The following is a 27,577-nucleotide window of genomic DNA, read 5'->3' as shown; positions in this document are numbered from 1 at the left end:
ACGACTCATCAGAATCCCTCAAGAGCTTGAGGATTTAAGAGACGAGCATGCGCTGTGTTTGTGTTATGTTCCATGCGTTGGTGCACAAAATGTAAAGCTGCATGTGCCGGCTTGACCTGGTCAGCAAAGCAACTATCGAGTCTATTCATAAATGTTTCACCACTCTATGATGTGTGTGCGTGAACTTGCGTGTGTGTGAGTGCATCAGCGAGACGAAGGCGTTTATCTCTCTAAAGACAGCAGTTTCTTACAGCTCGAGGGAAAATCAGTAGGCTACACCACTGATGAGAAGATACGTGTGCATGTGTGTGGTAGTATACAAAAAACATGTGGGGGTGTGCACTTGTTTCAACCATTCACGCACAGCGGTCAGAGGCTGAGTGCTCACACCATCTAGTGGCATTAAGGCCTTGCATCTTTTTTGCCTTCAGAGGGAACGACAGGGAGATAACAAGACAAAACAGGAAAAAAAAACCAAGGTTTGCACCTGTAGACTAATCAACCAGTTCCACCTTTCCATTCACAGCGAAGCGAGTGTGAGATAAAACAACAGATGGAGCCACATGGAGTTTAAAAGATAATTTTTGCTGGACTAAAAACTCACAACAAACAACACTACAGAAACAAGACAACAGCATGTTATGGAAAAAAAAAACAACAAAAAAAAAACGCACACACAGGTAAAAAAGAAAAGAATGAATGAGTAGAGCCAAGTGACAATGTGGTCAAAGAGGGAGCGAGATGAAAGGATGGATGGATGCTGGGAAAGCTGTAAAATTCAGCCTCCTCCCTCCCCCTTCCAGGCTGAGCAGCTTCAGAGGTTTATGATTGACAGGTGGGAAACGTTAATCCCCTGTGCTCTGCATCTGTTTCTTCCCTCTGCCCTCCCTCTCATCCTCCGCTCGGTGGAGGACATCCTATCAATCTCGTTAACCTATGGAAACGCTGCCTTTTTTTCCTCCTCGTGTTTACACTCATGTACTTCCCCCGCCACTGATCATCAGAGGGAAAATGCTCTCCCTGCCTTTGACTGCCTACAAATGAAGAACTGCCATGTATAATGTATAGAGAGGTGGATGAAAGGCAGAGGTGTATGTCATCTACATGCAGGAATCCTGTTTGGATTTAAACCTGCTCTACCGCCCACGTCTACTCATGTTTGCATGTAGGCCGACAAGACATTAGGAAATAATTACACACCATTTGTGCGTGTTTGCTAAACTTGTTGCCCTGTCTCGTTAAAAAAAAAAGAAAGATTCCGAGTCAAGGCCGCCATTTGTCCCCCCAGCTTGTCGTACAACAGTCGACGCAGCTGTCGTCTGCATGGCATCAGCATTGCCACATCGTATTTTACTACATTCCCCAGGCTCCCTGAGCTATTTGTAAGTTTGACTCTCAGATAGCAACTGCAACAAGACTCTTTTGTTTCCATTATGCAGCAGTCAGTCAAGCTGAGGGGCCGTGTCCACAAACTGTCACCGCTGAGCGCTGTTAAGTATACCGACCACGCTTTGGACTCTCACTCCATCCCAGCCAGTTTGTCAGGGATGAGCGGGGGGGGGGGGGGGGACATGGGCCGCACACATGCAAACACACATACACACACACGCTTCCACTTATAGCCTTGTAGGGTTACAGGCAGAGACAAGCTAGAATACAAAGTGAAGCATGCAGCGGCTGCTACACACATGAATACCAAAAGGAAACTAAACATCACTTCTGTTTGGTAGTGTTCACCTCCCACTGCTCTGAATGCATAAACGTACTTCAACTTACAACACTGGAAATGAAAAAAAGCATTCCTGTTGTTCAAAGAAGAAAACACATAGGGAGTATAATGAAAGTAGCAACTTTTTTTTTTTCATTTCGAGATACAACTATTTACATGTAACCAAAGACAATGTCCTTGAAACGGTACAAACTATTTTTTTTTCTCTTCCTGCGATTTTTGTTTTTCCAAATGACAACTCAGAAATATTGTATAAAATAAAAATATCAGCTTCAGGGAAAAAAGTAGTCTAAGCATTTTTAAATGTCCATTAACCGCTATGTACAGGAGTATTTACATTCAGACCAGAATTTGCAAAGTAATAAACAGTAAACAGTTGCATTTATGTTCACTGCAGCCCTACAAACCAGATAACTCTAATCTGCTTATACAGGTTATGGCTGTCATTCAAATCAGTGATCGTACATGTGAGCAGTACAAGACGGAGGCCTTTCCAAGGTTCGGGTGCATCATCACAGGTAAAATGACACCATAAAAAGAATAAATAAATGGCAGCTTAATGCGTGTTGTCCAATGACACACAATGATACAATGAGTACGAGGAGAGTAAAAACATGAAGCTGCGTGTGGCTGGACATACAGAAGCACGACACCAAAATCCCCCACGCTGATTAAAATGAGCATAAGCATGTTTTTCCCCGATTTTAAAAAAATTGGATTAAGTTAAGTTGAAATTTCATGTGGTATCAAGCCAAGAACATTATTCAATTCAATCTGTCTTTTAACGTGTACGATGTCCAACCACTGAGCCGTGTCACATGGGGTATATTATACTGAAATATGATCCGAAACTTTAGACTACGAATGGCATCTCACGAGGTAAAAGACTTTTGCATTTACAAGGGAGGAGAAAGCATTAAATTAAATACATTAAAAATTAAACTTCATTAAAAATTCAAAAGGAAGCACAACCATCAATTTGTTTCGAGTAATTCATCACAGCCATTATACTTGTGAGGTTAAATGCATACTGTAATTACATATGGTTGAATTAATTAAAATTTAAATAATCTAAACAAACTAAAATATGACCAAATTTATAGTGGGTGAAAAAGGAAATTCAGAAAGTATAACGTTATAGTGTGTAATTTCCAAGTGCCAGTATGAGACAAGGAAAGAACGTCCCGTCAAAGTATGTAAGTCACGCAGCCCTGATTTCTTTAAAAGTAATTCATAAATTTGAGAGGAAATAAAATGCCCATGAGGGAAAAAGAAAAATCTAAAAACACAGAACTATCTGACCTGCTAACGCGCACCGTTTATAAAAATTCATGGGCACAACGAGAACAAAAAAAACAAAACAAAAAACAAAAGCTTTAAAATACTCTTTCCCTTAAACATTCGAGCCAACTGCAAACATGTCGGTAAATGGATGTATGCATTCAAAGATCATTCCACACAGGTTTACAAATAGAGACGTCATTCTAACATCCATGAAAATGATTGTTTTTCATGCTAATCAATGATTTCACCCTTGGCTTTGACATGGATAAGCAGAGATTAAAAATGTAATGATCCATAAAATGTGATTCAGAGGTTCATACCCCGGCAAAGTGACCAGGAATCGGAGGCTGACAACAGGACAGGCAGGACGCTCTGCTCTAGAGGCCTGTGAAACCTGCTGGGACATTGTTTCAAGAGGAGGATCCATCTTTAGAGATTTGACATTCCACAAGAGTATTTAGACACTTTCCAGATTTAGCCACGCCTCTTTGCCTGATTCCCAGTTACCTGAGGATGAATCTCTTGAACCTTTCAAGTTTGTCTGACTCTTAAAACTGTGGCGAGAGTTGAATAAAGAACTGAAGGACTCAGCGTGTCGGTCAGCAAGCAGGGCTTTGGTTCAGGCTGTGCTCCAGAGAGAAAGAGACAGAGAGAGAGAGAAAGAGAGAGACAGAGAGAAAGAGAAAGAGTATTTATGTGTTTTAGAGCACACTGGGGTGCGTCTTTATCGGTGGAAACGCAGTGATCACACACACAGCACTGGGTGATCAGGGGGGGGGGGGAAGTCAAGGGAATGCTGCTGAGACTCCTTGTTGACCCCTGGTTGCTGCTGTCAGGTAGGGTGGCTACCGACAAACAGCCCCGGGATCCCTTTCATGTGCAGTGAGAAGAACGTGAGTCCGCTGTCTGTTAACAGTTTTCCAGGTAGTCGATGACCCGCGAGATGGACTTCTGTCCTGTGGAGCCCATTGCACACTGTGTGGAGAAGGAGAGAAGAGAATCAAAAACAGAACAGGAGTGCGAGGGGCGCCTCAACACATGCTACTCTTCTTCAGAGTTTTGTGTCGTCTGGAAGGCACAGGCCGGGGATTTCAGAGGAACGTCTGAGCTTCTGTTCCCTTGAAAAGGCGAAATTTATAAGACAGATGGTTCACATCTTCAGCTCTGACGGGATGACTCACATTCAAAGCTGCTGCAAAATGCCCACATCTGTAACTGTGTAACTGTTCCCTTTAATATTAATGCTCGAATTGTTTTTAAATTACCCTTCATATCGCTGACAGTTGTGAGCAGTTGTGCTGCTTGGACACACAAAAATCCTATTCAAATGATAACGCTTTACCAAAGTCAAAGTGCCACTGGAGACTGGGCAGGATTTTAGAGCGACACAAGTTGCTGAGAGACATTTGAGATGAGTGGAAATCTGAGCTTTATATTTTTATACGATTGATGGAATTACGCATTCCTCAATCTCCTCCTTAATGAGATAAACACAGGTTTCCCATTTCATTCATATTCTAGTGATTTGTGAGACAGGAGCTGAATGAAGGTGCTGACAGAGTACAAATGCTGCAGTCATTTGAAGTTAAAAGGGGGAACGCAGCGCTGCACAGAATCACTTGTCCTCAAAAGTGTTTATTTAATTCAAGCCACAGCACTGCACAAAATGCGCTCAGTGGGTCCAATTAAATGGCTTTTTCGTAACTTCAGTACAATTCGCCTGGAGCCAAGGATCACGTCGACACGTTCATGTGTTTACAAAAGTTTCCTCTCAGGAAGCAAATGTTCAGTGTTTTTATCACCTGAAAATGACGGCTTATCGTTCAGGGAGAAAATCTATTTAATTTGATGCTGCTGTGGAATTCTAATATGCAGCGTGTTTTCTGCATGTCTCTTCCCTCTACAACATAATTGATTTCAATACCATTTGCATTATCGTGCAACACTGATCACAGAGAAGCCTGACGGTCATACTCACAGTGAGGTTCATGAAACTCAAGAATTTCTTCAGCATTTCTGTCATGATGGAGAAATCCCCTTTAGGTAGATGCTTTCTCACAGTAGTCACATTTACCTGAAAGGCAGGGGGGCAGAGAGGTGGGTGAGCAACGACATGAATATTTTTGTATGAGAATACATCTGCAGTCGTATGTGTGTGTGTGTGTTTGTGCTATTCTCACCTGGCTGCCCTGGCAGAGACATCCCAGCAGCAGAGCCGTGTAGGAGGCAACAATGCTGTCCTCCATATGCTTGCCTGCATGCTGCAGAGCTACAGCAAACACAGGGGAGAAAGGAAAAGATTTACTATTACGGTTCCATATACTTCATTTGAAGACGAGGGTTTCAAACTGCAAAACTAGCAACTGCTGAGTAGATACAAGTTTGGCAATAAACAATGTGAGAGATGGAGTTTGTGGCTATAATTCATTGGCCCGTTACCCAGACAAAGTTACTTAGGTGGCACAAAGTCTGAACTATAATACTGTGCTGGTGGGAACAGGCTTTGTTATCCAGTGCTTCCATGCTATAATTTTGTGGACTCATAAATGGGAAACCCCTGGCCTGTTCTAAATGCTCATGTTCTTCTTGCTCCAACTCCAATTAACTCAGATCCACAAATGGGAATGAAGCTGTTGCCATGCACTAATCATTACTGCATCATTAACCACATTTATCTCGATTATGATTTTAGCACGGGCAGGAAATGGCTCCTCTTACTTTTTTAGACAAACACAGATGCCTACCTTTGTTTAGGTCCAACTCCTCATCCTCCTCCTCTTTCTTCTCCTCAGGCTGGCTGTCGTTGTTGTTTTCAGCTGCCACCCACTGGATCTCTCCCGACGTCTCCTTCCACTCTCCGCTTTGGTCCAGTGCCGGCTTCGGCGCCTCACTGATGAGGTCGTCAGTCTTAGCCTCCGCCAAGATGGCAGCACGCTCTCTCTCCAGGAAGAGCTGGGATTTAAAGAGAAATAAACACATGACTACTACTGACTACTACATACACAAACTTAAACTGGAGCCAGGTAAAATAAAAAAAACAACAAAAGCAGATGTTTAATAATTCAAAAGGAATAAAGGAGAAGCAATTACACATGATAGCCAGGGTATTTCTGCACTGCAAGGTCAGTAACCAACTGAGTATGCCAAATACACTGAAACAAGCCTCAAGGCTTGACAGTGAAATTTCAAAGTTAATCCCCAATTTATTCGCTGAGGTTCTTTCAGGCTTTAAGAAAACTTCTAACTCATGAGTCAGTTGGGTGAGGAGTTTGGCTCAAGTAATATTAATAATAAAGCAAAACATAAATAAAATGAGAGGTTCATCTTGGCACTCAAATCCACAAAGGTGCATTGATTTAGATGAGCTTATGATTAAACATACACAACTTAAGATATGTGCATTTACTTAAAAAGCACCAAAGGAAGCAGCTTAGTATTGTGCGCACTGAGAGGAAATTTGAAAAGATGATATAGCCATATATCATCATTCATATTCATTATTTTACCAGAGTGCTGTCTGAGCCAGCTCCCTAACAGAGGCAGCTGAAACGCTGCTTCAACTGGTTGATTTTCTCTTACGACTGCTCTTCCCTTGCCGTTTCTCCTCACATCCATACTTCAAAAGAAATGATGAAAAACTCTCCTGTAGCCAGGACAGAAAGGAAAAACACAACGACTGCTAAAATATTTATTAATGAGACCTGGCACTACTCCTACCTTTACAAGTGCAGCTAAAGCACCAGAGGCTTTGGGCTCGTCAGCCTCTTCTCCCTGAGTCTCAGCTGTGCTTGGCGGCCCTAACTCTGCCGCTGTGTCTGATTGTGTTGGGTCAGCAGGCTGCATCAGGCTGTCCTCCAGACAGCTGTCGTCCACACTGTATTCCATGTCCACCAGGCAGTGGCGGTTTCTGGAGCTGTACTCCACAAGGTTAATTAATAGACCCAGACCCTAGGATACAAACACATGTGTTAGTATACAAAAGAAGACAAACAAAGGAACAGGCTTGCTTCAATAATCAACACAGGTTGGCCCTTTTCAACAAGTATGAGGTGTTGAAATGTCTTACCAGCACTCGCACGTCAAAGCGCTGCTCCTGGGGGATGTAGCGTGGGACTCGAAGGACACTATTCAGAGCGGTTACTATTAACTGATCCTGCTCGCCTGTTTTGGTGCTTCCCCATTCTGCAGATAACAAAAAAAAAACATCAATATCCCTGCTGATATTATCCAATTCCCTGCTGCTCCCCTCAATATTACATTTCATGGTAAAATCCATGGATAAACCAACTAGTGATATCGTTGGAGTGACATGAATATATGAGAATACCGTTGTCGTGGGTAAGGTTGAGCAGCACGCCTATGACAGCCCTCATGCAGTCCTCCACCGCCTTGCCTACGTTACTGAAGCTGCAGTGGGGCAGCTGTGTACTCGACGACGACATGGAGCTGTTGTTCAACGCCCGGCTGTACCGCTGGATCATGTCCTCACAGTATCGCAGAGCTCTGGAGAAAGAAAGAAAAGAAAACTGATGAGAGGAAGTAAATATTGCGAGACATTTTCAGGGACACAAGCACAAAAGGGAAGGACAGATGAACATTAACAGAGATGAAGAGATGACATGAAATGTCTTTCTTTGCTTCTATATAGAGTACATATTTCCATTATCAGACATCAAGTAATTGTGAAAGACTGTAAAAGCCCTGAGGACATAGTTTAATGGGATGTCTACTACGATGTTACAAAAAGTACCAAAGTGAACTGTATGAACTACAACAGTCAGTCCCCCAGTGTGTGTCCATGTCTAGTCAATAATCGCTTCGAGGCATATCTTGCGCTTACATGGCAGAGGAGACAATGAGTTGTGAGTCTTTGTAGGCAATCAAGTAACCCTGGTTCTCTGGGTTCTGCACTGTCACCTGTTGGCAGAAGATGAAAGAGAAATAAAATCTATAGAGGGGAAAAAGTACAGTGCAAGGAGTCAAAAAGAAAAAATCGAGAAGAAAAAAAAGGAGAGAAGAACACTTTGTGTTTGGGTTTGAACTTTTGATCAATGATGTTTTAAGAGAGGTGGTTGATAAGAGACATTAAGCATTTTAAATAAACCCTTTCATCAGTGAACAATAAAAGTTACCGGCCAATTCACGGCTCTCAGTACTCAATTACTCATGTCCTTGAGTGCCACTCCTGTGCGACTTTGATAAAAGAGAGAACTCAATTTGACAGAGAACTACTTACGCTTTCAAGCACTCTCAGACACCTCTCAGCCCCCCATAAAGACGCTACAAGGTTCTCCTTGTCGTCCTCTTGGCTCAGGTTCTCCGCACACTCTTTCACTGTGGCGACACAAACACGCACAGGGGAACAAGACTGTTAGACATCCTGACAGCCACCTGAAAGCCAATATCTGTGACATCTGACCTTGAATCTGACCGGTTCTTTGCACGCCATACATAACACTAGTACAAAGTAGCAGCCACACACACCCACCTTTGTCTACAATGTGGTCCAAACCGCCCAGTAGTCGCAGCTCTTCTTTAAACCAATCCCCTGCTCTCTTCGAGGTCAGAGAGAGCAATGTCTCCATGGCAAGGTGGCCCGTCTACGATGTCAAAAACATAGCATGTAAGATCTGCAGTGTTTTAACAGTGTCTCTCCGAATTAACATATGCTTCCTTACTCCTACTTCTAGCCCCGATGGGAAACCTATAATTCCACACTAATGAGGGCATTAACACACTTTGATAATTAAGTGGCTGAATTAATTGCTATTGCGCTGGACTTATGTATTACAAGGTGATCACTTGATAATCATAGTCTACACTTAAAACAGAATAATGTGAAATGGTAAAACGAATTCATCTTTAAAGCACCGTCTACTAGATTAAAAAAGTCTATGTTCAAGTATTTATGAAGTTTTACTTGTTTTAAAAAAAAGAACCACTTAGGGAAAAAAGAGAAGTACGGGTACATTCGGAGGTGAAGCTTTTTTTGTTGTGAATATTTCATTATTCGAGGACAACATACTGTGATGTTTTCCAAGTCGAGATGCTTGTTGTGCACGGTCTCGCACAGCTTCCGGATCTTCTCCTTGACCTTTGCAACCTCCTTCGGAGTGAGCTGATCCTGGTGGGCTGAGTAGTCCTGGTCCAGCTCCAGCAGCTTGATCATTAGCTCCAGACATGCCCTGTCCAGATCCATGTTAAGACGATCCCGACTCAGGATGTACATCAGGGAAGCAGTGCACAGACCAAGGTTCTGGGAGAACAATAACACACCGGTGTTAACAAACTTAATACATAATACACGTCCGTTATTACAGCAGAATTAGCACACATTCTTGATACGTTTATGAAATTGACAATTTGGAAACAAAGATGACAGTAAAGACAATCATGTCAGAAAGAAAAATCATCCAATGCATGTCACATGATGAGTACATTTAAGTGAATATTCTAAGCATTGGTCAAGTTTTTTTACAAACATATGGCGGAAAAGTTACTGAAATAACTGTATTGGTAAATCTCAGTTTATCGCTGGGGTAAATTTCCATTCACATTTGTTACTCTGAAGTAATTCATTACTGAAGCTCCAGCTCAGGCTTCTGGTTCAAACTCCCTGACTCAAAACTTTGGAGGTGAACCTTGAGATGATATATTTTCATCCATCAACTTAAACAACAAAAACATGAATTATTCAAAAACGGTAAAAAAAAAAATAACATTATTAAACCAATATCTTTGAAGGAGATATCAATGTGAGTTTTACTCACCGGGTGTTGTGGTGCATCACTAAGCATTTTAAAGACCTGCGCCACTTTCCCTCTGGCACGCAGGTGCATCCTGAAACTGGGCATGGCACACCTTGTGGCCAGGCTGATTATACTGGAGCAGGGAAAGAAAGAAAGGAATGGTTACAGATATGCTGGGTCAAATATTTACTAGTCTTATGCTGAAATCCAAAGATGAATGAAACAGAATGTGGATCAGCCTGCTGCCAAATCCCCTCCACCATTTATGATTCCCCTTTCCAACAATGTTTTCGTTTTAAGTCTCGACTCGGTCTTTTCGCCCTCTTCTTTCTGCATATCTAAAAACATCCCGAAGGAGGCTGAACTCCCTGCAGCCTCTTCTGAAGCCAAGGTTGTCTCTCCTGAGTAGATTCCATTTTCACACCAGAACGGTTGTGTGCTTTAACAGACTACAGAAAAACACATTTTATCTTGCCATTTTACCCCAACGGAGAATGGATATAAAAGTGAGACATAAAACCAGACATGGGGACAAGACAAAATGTAGTTACACACTTTTTATTTTGGTAGTTTAAGATGTTGATTAAAAAACTAATCTTTCATTTTTAATATTTCGGGGGAACAACAAAACTAATCAAAAATATTATTAAACAGCAAGAACAAAAGTAGTAGGAGGATTGTTCATTTAAATCAGTTATTGTTATATTGCATGCGACAGTGGGGAAAAAAGTCAGGGGCCACATTGAAAACCTCTTGTGTTTTCAAATTAACTTGGTGAGAAAGTTTGAGAAACAGAAGTTCCTGTGAAAAGAAGACAATCTTGGAGTGGTTTCAGAGGACAAGCAGCAGTAGCAGTGGTGACTCTATACTTCAGAGACACGTTGTACTCTTGTTTACATCTTTGAGGATAAGAACTCAGACTGCAACAGGATCATGATCCCACACACACCTCAAAGCCTCATAAGAACTACTTGAGGACCAAGGGTGACCAAGGAGGCCCGACTGTCATGGATTTTACAGATGTCAACACCAGTGAATATTTACAGAGAAACCAGAGGACTGTGAAACCTCAGCACTATGTGACAATAGCCTCACTGTAACACTGTCAAATAATGCTGCGATAACAGGGTACGGCTTTGAGCAAACTTGTGCAGTGCGTCATTGAAGCAAGAGGAAAACGTACTAAATGCTAAAAGATATCTGAAGGTCATGTGCAATTATCAAACATTCAAACTTTTCACTCAAGTTCTTAAACTGATTATCATCTTCAATTAAAAAAAAGAAAAGAAAAGAAAAAACCCTCACACAAAACACAAGTGTGTATTTTCAATGGTGGTCTCAGACTTTTGGACCCTTCTAATCATGTGACATGTTACCTCCTGCTGCTCTCTGATAGCATAGTAATTATTGTTTTGTTTACTTTAATTAAGGACGGCTGTTGGACAAATTATGAAGCTTTGATCGACTAAAGCAGCTGTTACTCCGATTGCTTTATAAATAGGCTAATACTTACTGACTTAAGCACTTGTACCGTTCAATCAATTTAGTGCTGTACTTTGTACTCATAAATCAGTACCAACAATGTGCCATTAGGGGGAAAAAGGTGTCATGGCAGACTTGGAGCACCTAGTTGCACTGGTAGAAAATGTCACATAGAAAGGAGCGCTAAGTGTTTTTTTCCCACTTACCTAAGGCATCTTGTGTTGAGTGGCTGACTGCTCTTGAGCCCCGTCTCCAGGTACTCAAAGTCATCGGTGAACTCCTGATTCTCGCCGAACTCCACCACGTCATTGAAGTGTTTCACATGCTGCACCACCGTGTACAGCTGGTGGAAAGGGGGACCGAGGGTTAATTACAGCTAATTGGGAAGCAGTGCATTTGTCCAGAGATATAATCAACTCTCACAAAAACACAGTGAGAGAAATGCTCTCATTGTTAAATTCCTCTCTGCTGGCTCCATTACCAACAATAGCTGACTGTGCTAATACCCTTCATCAATCAGCTCAGCGTGTAGAGTTGGGGCCTGATCGGCAGTTGACTCTCTATGTTTACCAATATCAACAGCCGCGCTGTGTGTGCGCTCAGCATGACACAGGAGGGAGAACCCCAGCTTAAGACAACACCAGTGTGTAGTGACGGCTTAGCTGAAACAATTTTACCTCAGGGGATCTGTGGCTAACAGATTGATCTGGGGCTCCAAAGCCCATCTGTAAATGACACAAGCTGTAGGGGGGTTTAAATTAACAGCAACAGTACTCACTGCTGCCGTCAACCCACACAGGGGTTCAAATTCACAACAGTAGGCTTGACATCAAGCTTCAAATGAGCGCCATGCTTTTATTGTATATCTGGCTGAGTATGAAAAAGATAGATGAATTCATCACAGCATGCGGAGAAATGTTCTGCAAACTGAACTCAAACAAACATTTCCCTGGCTCCTCACCCCTCTGCTGCTCTGTAGACGTCTAAAAACATTGGTTTTCTTCAGACTCACCTCCTTGTGCTCCTTCCTGCATTTGAGCGCAGTGACAATATCCTGGTGGGGTCGTGTGGGGATGGTCTCTGACTTAATGACTTTGGGCGGAGGCGGAGGGGCTTTGAACAAGCCATCATCTTTATGGGAGTTGCTGTCCTTGCTGCTGCTCGATAAAATGGCCTGAGGAATAAAGAGGCGGAGAAATGGGACTCATACCGGAGCAGCAAAATCTGTTTAATGACATGTCCGCAAGATTTACCACAGCCGAATAGTCTGTTAAGCACACAAGTCCTTAATAAGTGTTGTTAACAGATGTCAGATGAGGTAGTAGTGCAAAGTTAACAACAACTCTGAACAAACATTCATTTCCACAGGGGGAATCCAACACAATATACAAGTAAACCCTGGTTCACGTGTCTGGAAAAATAACTCGATGCAAATGGAAAGACTAATTAGAGTAATTAATATAGAGTTGTTGACTACTAAGAGACCAATAAACAATATGCTGCACTGTGGACAATTGGGAATTCTGCAAACAAATGATACTAGTTAGCATTCGCTCTACATAGCACTCCGTAGCCTGCTTGGTATGCAAACCTAATACACACTTCAACAGGAAAAATTGCCCTTTGATGAACTTCATAGTGTTTCTTTAAACAAACTTAACGTGACAGCCATTGTGATATCTTACCGGAGCAGTCTGAGCCCGAGAAAGGGAAGGCACGGGCACCTCTTCTGGCTCGGGTTGGTTCCAGTGGCGAGCGTTGTACACAGCTTTAGCGGGCGACTGGAAGACAGAGGACTTCAAGATTACAACACAACACCTGATATGCTGCTCCACGTGCATTCATTCATTTAATAGAAGGATAGATACGAATCATGATGATAAAAGTCTTCAGACAAGCTCAAGCTCAAATCACCTACAGGAGGAAAATACTTCCACATTAACGCCAAAGTTATTGTTGTGAATTAGTGTGACTGAGCACATATATATTGCGTAGTGCAATCATCATGATAGACTGAGACAACAGCAGCCTCGGTGTGGAACACAACAGTCCCCGAGCAGCACAAAACATTTCCTGAAAATGACACATTGTGTGACTCAATTATACATCACAAAGACAATGTTTGGAGTGTGGTAGATGATAGAAAACACTAAACATGCAGAATTAGGAAGACAGACCACAAATAACCCAAAGCCACAGCAAAACATAATTCGGATAAACAGAGCCAATGTTGGCAAAGAGCACCGCAAATCAAAGCTGAGTTGTTCAGATAAACAGGGGTCTGACCAAGAGGTAATCTTCAAACCCCTCTTAATAATGAAAGACTATACTGTGCGTGCAAGTGAACACAGATTTACCCCATTCATGTGAGACTGCTGTCACAGTTTAATCCCAGGGAATCACAATTCAGACCCCCAAGTCTGCCATTGTAGTTTTAGCGCACATTACTGCTGAATCACAGCGTTACATTCCACTAAATGACAACCAAACAAATTTAGGTTTCAGCTGAGCTTCTTTCCCGCCTACTTGCTCTATTTTTTCCTCTGCGCTCTCCCATTATCTCGGTCTATTTTTAGACAAGCTGGGTATTCCACTGCACAATTGTCATTTAGAAATCAATAACATTAGAAAGAAATGGCTGTTCAAAGTCAAGTAAGTGCCAGACCACAAGTTCAACCCCGGTCTGGAGAAAGGTCGTTCAGGGTTAGAGTTAGATCACTCACCTTGACCTGCTCATATCGATCGCAAGACCCCGGTTAAAGCTGCGTCAATCTGAACGGGTCGAAAGACTGCTGCCTGCTCAGTTTCAAGGTTTGCAAAGTCTAAGGGGGTATTACGCAAAGAAACTGGTGCATAATTGAGGACAAAAGCAAAGTATCCTCAAACACACTCGTACCTTTTTAGGTCCACTAAAGATCTTTTTAAATCCAGTGCCGGTGTCCTTGGATTTGTCGCCCTGCTTCCCTGAGCGTCCTCTCTGCCCCTCTGCACCGCCAAGACTGGAGTCATCGGCGAAGTCAAAAGCATCTGTTGGAGAGACTACATCAGTATGCAAATGGACTGGTCATGACTGACACTGGGTCACTCAAGTTAATATTTAATGTTTGAAGAAGCTACATTTCAATGGCAGTATGGCTTAATTATTTTTTTTTTTAAATCTCCTAAAACTAAAGGGCATCTCACCTGTATTGCTGCTGGCCTGGCTGTCCTGAGAGTCACTCGTATGAGGGCTGTCCACGCTGGAGCTCAGAGCGGCCAAGGCTGCAGCTGCCTTCTTAGCTTTCTTTTCTTTGGCCTGAGAACTCTCATCATCGCTGTCACTCTCACTCAGGTCATCGAAGCCAAAGTACTTGATCTTGTAACTACTCTTGCCTGCGACTCCACCTTCTGCCCCCTCCTCACCCTCCTGGTCCTCTTTGTCCTCGAAGCCAAAGAACTCTAGCTTGGTCTCGGCCTTGGTTTTCTTGGTCTTGGTCTGGGTGGGTCTGTACCTAGAGACGAAGAGCAAAAGATTCGTCTTTGCACGTTTTATACTGTTGTTCTTGTACCAAGTCTGTGAGAAAGAAGCTGGAGCGGGACAAGAACCATAAAAAGCAGATAGTGTGGCTAAACAAATAAAACAGAACTCAGCAAAGTAGTAGGCGTCCAAACTTTTGAAACACTAAATCAGTCAATAGAAAAGCTAGACAATTACAAGAGAAGGCAACACATTTGTGTTTCAAACACTTAAACACAAGACCACAAGCTACTGTATAATACATACACTAATTGCAGTGGTTCCAAACATTTGAGCTTGACAATGTTCAATACTTAATCATCTCTCCTACTTCTTAACATTCAAGTGAATTCAGTCTTAGTGGGTGACGTGTCATCGTATACTATGCTATAATAAAGCCATCTAGATTTATGGAGCACCCATCTGTGGTAGCTTCTGACATTTTGAGACTAATGTTTCAACCATAGGACTTCCGTCATTCAAGAAACCAAAGCCACACTTTGCCATTTTACTCCATCTGCTGTGATTCATCCAATCTGTACTTATGGCTATTGATTTCCTGCAGTATTTCAAAATGAACTGACTATACAAAGCAGTAAGAGAGTATATAACCATCATATAACAATGACTTCAATGCTGGTTACACCTCCAAATGAATCACAAGCCTTTAGAATAAAAGTCATGCAGCACTCCAAGTACATGAATAATGCTTTCTTCCAATTCTCTAACTGCAGAAATGGACTAAGATTAGAGACAGATTGTACCGTTTTAGGAAACTGCATCTGAACAAATAATATTTCATATGATTTGAGTCCTAAGTGTGGTTCAAGTGAATTTTAAGTCGGGTGTTCAAAGCACAGTGGAGCCCGATAGAAAAGTGATGTTCATCACTTGTGACTCGAAATCTCAATATTTCATTCACATTAAATCCTAAATGACTCATAAGAGACACAGAACTTCTGAAATAACAGTGATTAATTTTATCGAATTTCGAAGACAGCTTTTTAGTAATATTCATAGCACCAACTGTTAAGACACACATACCTGGTAGTTTTGGGCGGGGGAGCATCTGACTTCTTCTTCATCTGGCCCGCCTCTCCGAGGTCAGGGGGGGCGGCCGTGGTGACCAGCTCATCGGTGCTCCGCTCTATTGAGTCTTGGATGGTGACGTTGCACACTGACAGACAGGACGGGTGCAGAACTGTGTAGTCCCGTACCCTCCCACCACCCCGGCCTGTAGGCTTGGCTGCTGGCTTGGCTGCTGTTTTAGCACTGGCAGCAGTACTACTTGCACTAGCAGAAAGGACACTGTTGGGTTTATCTTGGGCACTCGCTGTTTCAGTCGGCTTGCTGCTGCTGCTGCTGTTTTCAGCCGCTTCATAGGATGTTTTGTTAGACCGACTGGGCCGCTGGTATTTCTTGCAGTTAGAGGCCCTTAGGGTAAATGGAGATGGGGGAATGTTGTCCACAGGTTCTGGTGGAGGCTCTGTGGGAGGCTCCTCCTCAACACTTTTCATCTCTTCTGATGAGAATCCATCATAAGAGGAAGACATTTGGAAGTCTCTGCTACCACCTGGTGCATCGGTGGACGACTTAAGGGAGGTGTCTATATTTGGAGAGGAGGAGGTGGGCCTCTGGTACGCTGAGACGTTCTGATTAGACGAGACTGTGTTTGATGAAGAGGCCACGGATGCAGGTTTCTGGTTGCTATTTGTTGTACTTTTTAACCAGGGCTGGCTATTTTTCACAACCTTCTCTTCAAATGTTTGCTTGCCTATGAGTGGAGAATAAAATGACAGATGGTCACATAAAAAAAAAAAAACGCTGACACTGCAACAAAGTAGCTACCAGATACAATCGGATGAATAATGAAATGACAAACTGGCTATAAATAGTTACTCAACTGCTGTGTCTATAGACTATCAGGGCAGACATTGACTTAATAGATACATTAGTGTAAAGTGTATTGATTACTTACCTGTGAAAGCTGCTGTTGAGCTTGCAGAGGCTTGTGCAGAAGTCACAACAGTGGCTGCCCCACTGCCCTGCACTGCGGCTGTCTTTGTCACATCCCCTTCACTGACTTTCAACTGTGACACGCTCTGAGAGGTCACAGTCTTGGACTCTTCATCACTGTCAAACCCAAATGGGTCTTCTTCACTGTCGCTGTCCTCAAGCCTGGGCCTCTTGGGAAGCTCAGAGACGTCAGATTTTACCAGGGGCCTTTTGGCTCCCAGCTGAGCCTTGTAGGTGGTCTCACCCCATTTGGTGGTCAGTGTGGGTCTTTTATTGGAGAAGACCTCTTCAAATTTCGAATTGGCCTCCCCTCCCTTGCGGTTGTACGTTTTACCGAATCTGGATGTCATGTCGGATTGTTTTATGTTACATATTCCCTGTGGAGAGAGACGATCAATATTTAACATTCACTCAAATACATTAAGGCACAGCTCAGCCATAGGGGTGTCTGACAGTTACGTCAATACTGTTAACCATTACGCATAGAGTAAGAAATGTGTGTCATTTTTATCAAATACAACTAAATAGGCTATGGTCGTTAACATATATCCAATGAGATTGGGTTAATTAACTTGGCGTAAGCTTACAAGTCATGTTGGTAAGCGTGGCTAGCTCAAGCAGCATAACGTAGCTTCCCAAATGTTATCCAACGTATGTGCGCAACACGATAGATAGCTACAGTGACTTGGATTTACTTTGGTAAAAACTTAGATGTAATTACATTACCCACAACGTCACACTGACGAGAGTTAACTCGTGTGGCTGGCTCTGTTAACTCCAGCTGCTGGGCCTGCTCCAGCTTGTAAAGTTACTATAAAGTTAGCCGTTAGCATCCACACCGCTAAACTATGCTAACGTTAGCCCCGCTGTTTACATCCCGAAACCCGATTGCTTAAAAATGTTAATACATTAAATTTCTACTATGTTATATGCAATTTTTCACATGTACGCTTGAATGCAGAGATTAAGGCTTTTAAAACGCCGTGAGCACAAAGGAGTAGCAGCGTTCACTGTTACCTTTCAACGCTTGTTTTTTAGCCAGCCGGCTAGGCCTAGCGCTCAAATCAAGCGGGTAAAGTCCGTTCAACGCAGTAGAAACAACACTATAAACACATCTCCAGCTCGATTACGTCCCCCAGAGCAATGCTCGTTAGCAAAGAAAGGCAACATACATGCACCAGTAGCTAATATAGTCTAAATATAGTGGATAATCCGGACTTCTTGCATTTTGTAGTGCAACTGACGGCCATTAAAATATCCCCTCCCTCCTCGTTCCTTGGCAAGATCCTCTATGTTGAACGGGTCGAGAAGCGAGGTGACCAATCAGGGGCCGCGATGTTGTCTCGTGCTTTGAGACTTTGTCAGCAAACGTGACTCTGATTGGTTTAAACTGGAAACCATAACAAACGATAGGGGGCACTGGAGGACTACGTTACTTGATGTAAAATTGAAGACGTGCCAAAGAAAAACGGTGCAAATGGTGTCGTCTCTTTCTCGATTTTATCTCACTCTCGCTTATGTTTAGTTAACTTTAACAGCAAATGAACTCTACCTGGAGTGAATCCTGTCCTCATCTGTTACTAGGTTGAGTTGAATCACACATCTGGCCACCTCTAAACGGAGGTACTTACTTAGTAACACATTTACATTTACTCTAGTACTGTAGGCTACTCACAACCCTTCTTTCCATGTTGGTAAGTCCATTGTATTGAGGAAATACAACCTATTACTCCACTGAACGTAATTCACAGTTTTAGTTACCAGTTACCAGCCTAGGCCTAGCCTACTAAATTTTTTTGCATACAATTATAGCATGATTTCCTAAAATGTGATGTTTCTTACCCAACAGAATCAATTAGGTGATTAGCAATTAGTAGCCTTAATACCTTGGCATGTTTTCATAATTTTTTAAAATGTATTTTTCATAATTTGTATGCATTTTGAGGTTTGGCTGGATGTGTGCCATTTGGCTCTATAAGTAGCCTAACTTTGGTGAACCTCTCACTATTTTCTGAATGCATAAACCTACATTCAGCAAGTAATGCATAATTAAGATGGTCATTATTTATAGTATTCCCAAGACAAAAAAAAAATCATTACAAAAAAAAATCTTAATTAAGGTGACATATTAGGCCTCATAATAATCGTATGATGTAACATGGTGTTCACAGTCACATTTCATATGTTTAGCCTACTTTTGATACTTCAGGTATATTATCCTGAATATTGCCTATCTATGGCCTCAATAAAAGGTATGTTTTTGCACAATGAACAGAAATGTGATTTCCTGCCAAGTCTGATTGCTGTGCTCACTGGACTGAATGTTCGAACACACGCAGCATGCTGGGAACAGAAAGCATACAGCATACATCACCAAGACATGGTCTTGGTCCCAGATGGTGTCAAATAAATGAATGGTGTGTTAAAAAATAGACTTGCTGGTTAAATGGTTCCGACTATATCAACAATGAAATGACCATTAGGCTAATTAACAATTAACCAAATCACAGCCAATCAATTCATTCAGTCTTTAGAACATTTGGGCAAAAGAAAGATTCTGAAAAATGGACACAATACGACATAATTAATTTAAAAAAGAAGAAAATGCAGATTTCTGGCATCTGCATGTATTTGGGCCAGCAGAGGGAGACTGCTGGGCCAAATACATCCAGTGGTGGTGAGGTAATATGGCCATGCCCTTGATGACGGATGGCTTTGTGCTCAGGTTTTGGCGGTCGAGTCTAGCAGTCATGACTTCATTAACAGGCAGACTTCACAGCTGAGTTCAGTGGTACATATTATGCATACTGTAATTGCTCTGAATGTTTTGCAGTCTTGGAATAAATGAGTCAGAAAGCTGTGTCTTTGCCTGACGAAATAAAAACATAGATTTTCAGCTTTCAACATTTCCACGAAATGTTTGCAGCGCAGTTGGATAGGTAAAGCAAAAAAAGAGGCTGCGACATTGATACAGAACCATGAGATGGCAGCAACACTTGCAGTCACACTTTTGTCTAAATGCTTTTTCTTTCTTTTTTTAATTTGAAAAGTTGCACCTTTTGACCGCAAATCTGAACAAAGGCCTGGTTTTGTTGTGGCGCACCTGAACAATGCCCTGATAAATGTTTTGCTCCAAACAAATAAATAACAATTCATAGGCTATACATTTTAAGTGCATACTGTACAAGGTTCTGTAAATAGGATTTTAAACAATAACGTAGCAGTAAAGACGTTCTGTGTGTGATTTCATGCAATACTACTACAACGTTTAGGTGAAACCAACAGCAATCAGGTGAAATTCTCCCAGAATCTCCCAGTGAAGGAACCATTTCTTTTCTAAGCCAACTTTATGGGATTTGAAAGATAAGACAATATATAATGTCAATACTACATGTATCAATAAATGGGTTATTTAAATTTGATGAAGTTTGTCTATCATTTATAACCTTGAAAAGTAGTTGCAGTAGTATCAATTGCTCCATTTCTCAGAAACCAATTCTGTGCCTCACCATTAAGATGGCCGCTTAACACAGATGTACAGATGCAAAGCACAGTCTTTACTGTATGTCCTTCTGTGCTTTAAACCTACAAGTAAAACTGCTGAACTCTGATTTAATCTCTGGTGACAGGGCAACAAAACAGACGAGTCAGACTTGAGTTATAGAGGGTTACAAAAAGAAAACAAGAGGTTCTGCAGTCTTTCCATTGCAGATTTCACATGTTGTAAACGTGTTTTTGGTCAGAGATTTTCTCGTATTGTGAGGCTGTTTGTAGTGAGTGGTGGTTTTTGCAGTTCTCACGAGATCCACTTCATCATCTTCATCCAAAATTCATGTGGCAAACAAACTAAGCGTATTCATGGGAGCCCTACATCTGCAGCCACTGCATTGTGGGTCAGATCTGTGCTTGGCTCGCACTCCTGTCTCTGAGGTCAGCCTGTAGAGCCCCTGGCCCCACAATCACACCAGACCAGTATCAAGGCCATATGAAGGCAATAAAATCAAATTTAAACCAGATCCTGATTGCTTTTATGTCCCCCTTGTGTGAGTGTGTCCACAACCAATGGTTGGAAACGCTATGCACTCACACAAAGAAAATATTGTAATATTGCTTGGTCCAGTCCAATCTCAAAATGTGTGTCTTCTGAGTGGAAGAGAAAATGAAAACAAAATGAGAAAGTCAGCACAGTGAGTGTCTAAATAAAAGGTCAATCCTTTGTTTTATTCTCAGTATACATCACATGGTCAACAAAAACATTCTACAGTACTTTAAAAAAGAGTTTAGAAAACAACAATGATACAAATCAGATTTGCCCAGGAAGTCGCTAAATTGCCTAAAAGGCCTGACTGAGCAAAAGTCCATGTTAAAAAAGACACAAAACAGGAAAAAGCAGATGGAAACAATATGGCGATAACCAACTTCTGATGTTTGTGACCACACAGTAGTAGCGTTGATGAAAGCATTAGAGACTAAAAGTGAAAACACACATGGGAAACAAAGTACAGCACTGCTTTTTAAAGCATCTGTAAAGTCGTTCCTTTCAAGGCAAAACCAGAATTTTCCTGGATGTGTGGCGCCACTGGCCTTTGGCCACAGGGAGAGGGTGTGTCAGTGAAGCCCCTCCCCGATATAAAGGTCCACTGGTGATAAGTAAAAACCTAGCTCCAGCTCCTGCGGTGTGCGGTGTGTGGAGGGTCAGGGGTCAATCTCCATGGCCACAACGGTGAGGATGGCGTCCTCGTTCCCACGGCGCACTACTACCCTCAAGGGGCCGTCTTTCTTGATGGCGGCGCTGACATCGGTCGCTGATGAGATCCTCTGGCCGTTGATGGAGATGATGACGTCGTGCTCTTTCAGTCCACCACTGGAGCAGAGAAGAAGCAGACCTTCAGTTCAGTGAATATTGTGGGTATGTGACATTTCCAAAGCTCATTATTTTAGTATTGATGTGATATTCTGGCAAAGCTCGAGCCACTAAGGATGTGGAAGGCAACAATGGCCATTGACAGGGGTATTGTGTTGACTTAGAGGTTTAAATGTGTGATAACAGTGTCACCACTTGAAGACCAGCTGTTGCAATCAACACCACATCACTCTACTGATTTCCTGTCAGTGTCACACTCTGACAACAATAACAACAAAAGATGAACGACACTCTGCATGTGGTTTAATCAGTGTTGATGTTGTAAAAACTTCACTCTCAAGATACTGAAACCATTCATGGACTGATCTGTGTAATTAAAGCCTCATATATCTGATTCTTCTGATCTTATGTTTCCATTGTTGTTCTCAGTGACCCTGGTTTCCATATCTGTGAAAACAGGTGTTGCCATTTATTTTTGAGTAAACCCCACATACACCATCTGTTAATACTACTACAAGAACTATTTATATTCAGCAGATGCAGAGCAGCAAATGCGTATTAAAGCCATAAACTAGCAAATCCCTTACTATTTGTATTAGGCCCAAGCAAAGGCACTATTGCTATTTGAGTCACATCTACTAAAAACTACAGTGCCAAGCTGTTTTACAATATAACTTCTGGCTTTATGACATTTTTATTTTGTTTTATATGAAAGCAGATATTTATTACCCTTTTTTAAACATTTACATCTTCAGATCTTCTGAAGGAACCGATGTTTTTGCAACTGAGTGCCTCACACATGTAAGTACTCTGAGAATAATGAACTTTTGTCGGCTTTTGTCTTTTCATTGGGTTTGTGAACAGTAAGAAAAGAAATTTTAATCACCAACTTTATCTTTTAATGAAGAACTGTGTCAGTTTTTACAGCAGCTCTTTTCCTCTATTTACATAATAGATAGATACATGTGTTCCTCCTTAGGTTTTAGTGGAAAGAATAAAACAGCATTTAATGGTCTACAGATGTAATGGCTCACCAACTGCATATTATGTGTTTCCAGTTTTACATACAGTACAAACTTACTATATTTAACCTGTATTTTGGTCACATTTGCATACACAATCTAAATCAATACATCTGTTCTGAGAATTGTAATGGTCGAGTTATGACAGCGAAGTTAAAGCACTAGGCAAATGAAAACAAGTTGGCCAAACGCATGCACATCATTAAAAAAAAAAAAAAGTAAACACACAGACCAAGGCGACAAACAACAGTGATATCAAAAGCTAGTTTTCAACACAGCTGCCTAATCACAGCCACATGCAAACACAGACCACCACACCTTGACTCGTAACAGCATCCATTTACACAACCCTCATTACACTCAGCTGCTCTGACACCTCCAGAAAACACAGCAAATGGAGGGTTGTCTACAGTAGGGTCAAGATTTCCAAAGGCCGTAAACCAACACAAATCAGCTTGAGATCAAAAGCATGAAAGTGCAGGCTAGAAAATAACACGGACTATAACGGAGCACCACAGAAATGTTATGATGCAAAAAGCAGGGTGATTTGAGCAATGAGTAAACTATGATGAGGCCGTGTCGGGGAGACCACTCTGGAGTTGGGCTGGGTGGGCAGGCGCAGGAAAACCACAGCGCAGCCAGTAACCTCCCTGCATGAGGTTTTAAGGAAATAGCTGACCTCAGCATGTCCCAAGCTCCACTCTGCTGGAGCTGTGGTGGTGGCTGATTGGAGTGGGCTGCGATTGTGGGAGGAGGGGGATATTTTAGAAGGCCAGGCACTGCAGGCACGCGGGAGCAAGCTATGAATTTACGTACTACCGAGACAGTTGTGTAGGAGACTGTGTGTGTGTCGGAGTGTGTGCACACTTCACAGTTAGTGGGGAGAAATAAAATACAGGAAGGAAATTAAATATACTGTCTGTTTGCATTGTGAGACGGGAGCTGCGTGGAGAGTGATGAGAATCTCGTGCACGTGTGGAGCGAGCGTATAGGGCCAAAGACAACACCCCACAGCTCAGAGAGAGTCAGAGACGACTTGAAAATTGCAGTTCGCTGAAAACCATACTGTTATCCTTACATTGCAGCCGGCGTCTTTGCAATGACCTCCATAACATAAGCTCCAGAAGTGATGTCCGGGAAGTCACGGTGTCGAGTCTTCAGCTCTTTGGCCAGTCTAGAAAGTAGAAAAGAGGGGGAAATCTTTATCTTGCACAAAACTAGAAGCGGAAATGTTGTAATATCTACAGTAACACATTTCTGCAGATATAATGCTGATATTTCACTATTGATGTAAACTGTGTATGCAAACATAGCAAAAGCAGATGCTTCCACAAAGGGTCACTGAGCGGTTAGAGAAAATAGAAGTCATGTGAGTCACGTTATGGCTTTTGCAGTATCCAGATCTGAACCCAGCTGAACACCTATGGGGGATTTTGGAGCGACACAACACCACAATACTCAGTACCAAGCAGAAGTTTAAGTTGTTGTGGCCTAAAACCTTCCTAAAATGTTTTTCTTTAATTTCTCACTTATGTGTGCAGCACAGTGTGTAACTTACGCTGGGGTGAGAGTCATCATCCTCACACCTATATATTTCTTCTTAGCAGCTGTTCTCCCTAGAGATAGACAACAACACATACAAATACAATCATTCATGCTCTTGCCTGCAACAGTTTTTAGTTTTATGGAGGTAAAAAACTAAAAATCCTCCAGGGTGTTTTTTCTTCTTCTCAGTAAATCAGACAGTAAATCACAGATTATCTTGCAGGGCAATGTGCTGCTCTGCCTGTTACATACTCCATCTACTATGTGGTTCATGGGAGTTTTTTGTTTTTATTTCATCATACACATCGATCAAAGTGAGAGGACACATTGGCAGGCACATATAAAATACATGGGTGTGCTGCATGGTCCAAGATACTACGCAAGGTAAAGGGTGAAAAGCAGTAAAATAAAAGGAACAACCTGGCATATATTGGCCTTTTCTTCTTTGTAGTTTATTTGCAATGTCATAACCTAGTTAGGTAATGTTGGGCACAGATTCACAAGGCCAAATGTGGAGCCAGTATAATATCTCAAGAGAGCACACACAGATAGAAGAACAACCACAGAAATGGTGTGCTGAATTATATGCTGCTTTACTGTAAATCCACATGTGATCTCTGTCCAACTCTTGCAGCCAGATCTCAATGAAAGCAATAAAATGGAAGAATAACGAGGCGTGTCAGTGAGAGCTCATACCTCTAGACTGTCTGTCATAGGACTCAGCCAGGAACTCTCGTATCTTGTCTGAGGGGATGGCAAAGGAGATGCCGGCCGTCACTTTCAACGTATTGATCCCGATCACCTCGCCATCCTAAAACAGCAAACTTCAGCTTAACTTCGAGCAGAAAAAAACAACTGTAGCCTACATTATTATATGGAATGTAAAACTTTGGTCTTTCTGCTGCCAAAAAGAAAAAAACGACTTACCAAGTTTAGCAGAGGCCCGCCAGAGTTGCCGTACTGTCAAAAAACACAAAAGTTATTATTGCTTTAATAGGAAAAAAGTGTTTGCATGATGATAAAGCATCTTCATTTACATACATTGATGATGGCATCAGTCTGAATGTAGTCCATGTCCGAGTTGCGCAGGCCCAGCTCCCTGCCCCCTCGCTGAGTGGTGCTGACGATTCCCGTGGTAACCGTGTTCTGGAGGGAGAACGGGCTGCCGATAGCAACCACAAACTCCCCTGGTCGCAGGTCTGATGAGCGGCCCAGCAGCAGCACGGGCAGCTTGTTCTACAGCAGAGGAACACAAAGGGTTAATGTCCATTTCACTGCAGGTCAAGGTACTAGGTTTTAGACGTGAGGGTTTGCTGAATAAAACCATGGTCGTGTAGACAAGGATGAAAGAAGACGAACATAAAATGGACCAATTGGAAATTAGAATAACATGAAGGACTGCAAAAAGGCATTGACACATATTGACATGACATGACATACTGACATTTATTAGCATGTGTTCAAAGGCTTTCACACAGACAGAATAATGAGATCTGGCTTTTCCAGACAGACAGTGTGTAAGTAAAAGCCTGCTTCTTTATTGCAACAGACAAGAGCTGTGAATTTTAATATTTAATATTACAGCTCGCAATGAGGCAATATTTACAAGATAATAGGAGCTGGAAAGTAAGGTGAAAGCTTTTCTATATTGCTTTACTAATAAGGGTCAGCTGAGGAAGGAATCTAATCTGCATGTTAAAAAGGGACATTATTAATCTGTTTATTATTAAATTCATACACTGCTAATGCACTGTGGTGTCTGGTTAATAAAAAGCAGACCTTTAAAAAGACAAAATCACAACCTTAGTGTTGCTTTAGCTGCGATTACTCAGCAGAGCTTTCAGGACAACTCATGATTGTGTGGTTTTATGAGTGGACACTAGGAAAATAATTGCAGCAAAACCACAAGTCCTCTAAACACAACCCACTCAACGCTGCATGGCAAAACTCCCGCACAAAAACAATTACTCCTTTACCCATTGCAGGGAGAAGTGACATTTATGCCAAACAACTGAACTAAAAATGCTAACAATCAATACCAAAAAGCTTTATTTGTTGGACTGAAAGTGTAGCCCAGCTGACAAAAAATCTCTCTTAATGGCGAGTGTGTGCCAACAAACCGCAGATGCTGGAAAAGCGACTGATATATGGTGAATAATGACTACTTTAAAGCCCTGCTACACTGAGCAGTGGAAACCGGACTACATGAGAGCTTGCCTCAGCAGACAGACGCAGAAAGGATATATTTAACCATCCGCAGTGACAGTTTCCTTCTTTGAATGAAATCATCTCCGCCGGGCAGCCCGCAGGCAAAGCCCACGCGGCGACGAATCATGACGTTGAGTCTGTGCACACAGACCCAGGCACAAAAAAAGAAGAAGAAGAAAAAAAAAGAAAAAGAACCTGTGCTCCTCCTCTGTATCCATTTTGTTTACTTAGGGTTATAAATAGGTGTCAGAGGAGGCTGCAAGGTAACTGAGACAGCAACACAAGTTGGCACACATAGGACAAAAGGATCTATGTGAAATATTCATACCTAGTTCAACATTCACACATTACAGGCAAATCACAAGTCAAACATAAAACGTGACGCCTCCATGCACCATGTGTTTACGGATGTAGTTCGAAAACACGCTCACACCTGATTCCTAAACGAGTTCGAACAAAAAAATAGGAAACTGGATTGTGAGAAAATGATTAACACACACTTTTAATTCAGCCGCGTGGGTGTGTTACACCTCGCTGTAAACGATCCTGCCCCTTGAGGTGAAGTTATTATTAGAAGATGACAAAGATAGTGATAGCCAGTAAACTGAGGAAGAGAACCTTTCAGCCGTACTTTCCACCTGCCACCTTAACGCACACGCACACACACACACACACATATGCATGCACAGACTTGCAAGTACAAACACGTATATGACACAACTGTCCAAAGCTGTCTCCCTGACGCCTGTGGGCTAATTTGAATATAGTAAAAAACAAAGTAAACATAGGACACACACATGCTGTAGAGGTGAGGTGTGTACATAAACATAGGGAACATGCATTTGGCATGTGCAAACACATATTAACAGACACCTGACACAAGAGCAGCAGTCTGTATAATAATCACCCCCCCACCCCCACCCCCACCCCCACCCCCACCCCCCTCCCTCCCTTCACACCATGAGATAAGAGTATAACCAGATGGAGAGAGGAAGCAAGAGGGACACACACATAAAGACACACACACAGTTGAGAGAGGGGATGTCAGTTGGATGTGAGTCGCTGCCAAGACATTGTCACCATGATTACGATAACAGTTAGTGATACCAGGGGTGTCATGGCGACTGTTGCTATCAGGTGAAAACCTCGTACATGATCGAAAATGTTAGGCTTTGAGGAAAG

At 42.2% G+C, this 27,577-nt stretch overlaps 2 protein-coding genes across 2 annotated transcripts in view; both read right to left on the bottom strand.

The window, feature by feature from the left end:
- Nucleotides 1-659: 659 nt before the first annotated feature.
- On the bottom strand, nt 660-18,032 carry wapla (WAPL cohesin release factor a). Its single transcript, XM_083988160.1, has 20 exons — nt 17,774-18,032; nt 16,719-17,133; nt 15,785-16,514; nt 14,428-14,735; nt 14,141-14,271; nt 12,930-13,025; nt 12,257-12,418; nt 11,451-11,587; nt 9,784-9,895; nt 9,039-9,269; nt 8,502-8,613; nt 8,250-8,347; nt 7,854-7,930; nt 7,341-7,516; nt 7,080-7,195; nt 6,731-6,961; nt 5,758-5,965; nt 5,194-5,282; nt 4,992-5,087; nt 660-3,988 (listed from the first exon to the last, which is right to left on the bottom strand). Exons 2-20 carry the CDS (start codon nt 17,104-17,106, stop codon nt 3,923-3,925), a joined length of 3,564 nt encoding a protein of 1,187 aa, XP_083844286.1. The 5' UTR covers nt 17,107-17,133; nt 17,774-18,032; the 3' UTR covers nt 660-3,922.
- Nucleotides 18,033-21,335: 3,303 nt separating this feature from the next.
- LOC310998273 (serine protease HTRA1A-like) overlaps nt 21,336-27,577 on the bottom strand; it is a gene marked incomplete at its 5' end in the record, with an annotated part of 20,668 nt that continues 14,426 nt past the window's right edge. The window contains 6 exons of the mRNA XM_083988243.1: nt 21,336-21,620; nt 23,721-23,816; nt 24,201-24,258; nt 24,884-24,998; nt 25,115-25,147; nt 25,229-25,423. Of these exons, the coding sequence (XP_083844369.1) occupies nt 21,452-21,620; nt 23,721-23,816; nt 24,201-24,258; nt 24,884-24,998; nt 25,115-25,147; nt 25,229-25,423 (666 nt within the window). The 3' untranslated portion in view covers nt 21,336-21,451. The remainder of the gene's footprint in view (nt 21,621-23,720; nt 23,817-24,200; nt 24,259-24,883; nt 24,999-25,114; nt 25,148-25,228; nt 25,424-27,577) is intronic.

This window comes from Trachurus trachurus (genome assembly GCF_905171665.1).
Source record: "Trachurus trachurus genome assembly, chromosome: 15".
NCBI lineage: Eukaryota > Metazoa > Chordata > Actinopteri > Carangiformes > Carangidae > Trachurus > Trachurus trachurus.
This window is presented reverse-complemented; position numbering and strand designations above follow the sequence as displayed.

Coding starts and splice junctions, on each gene's coding strand:
- wapla (XM_083988160.1), bottom strand. CDS start 17,106: ATGACATCCAGATTCGGTAAAACGTACAACCGCAAGGGAGGGGAGGCC. Junction 14,272..14,427: donor CCAGGCCAGCAGCAATACAG/GTGAGATGCCCT, acceptor TCTCTCCAACAG/ATGCTTTTGACTTCGCCGAT. Junction 7,196..7,340: donor CAACCTTACCCACGACAACG/GTATTCTCATAT, acceptor TGTTATCTGCAG/AATGGGGAAGCACCAAAACA.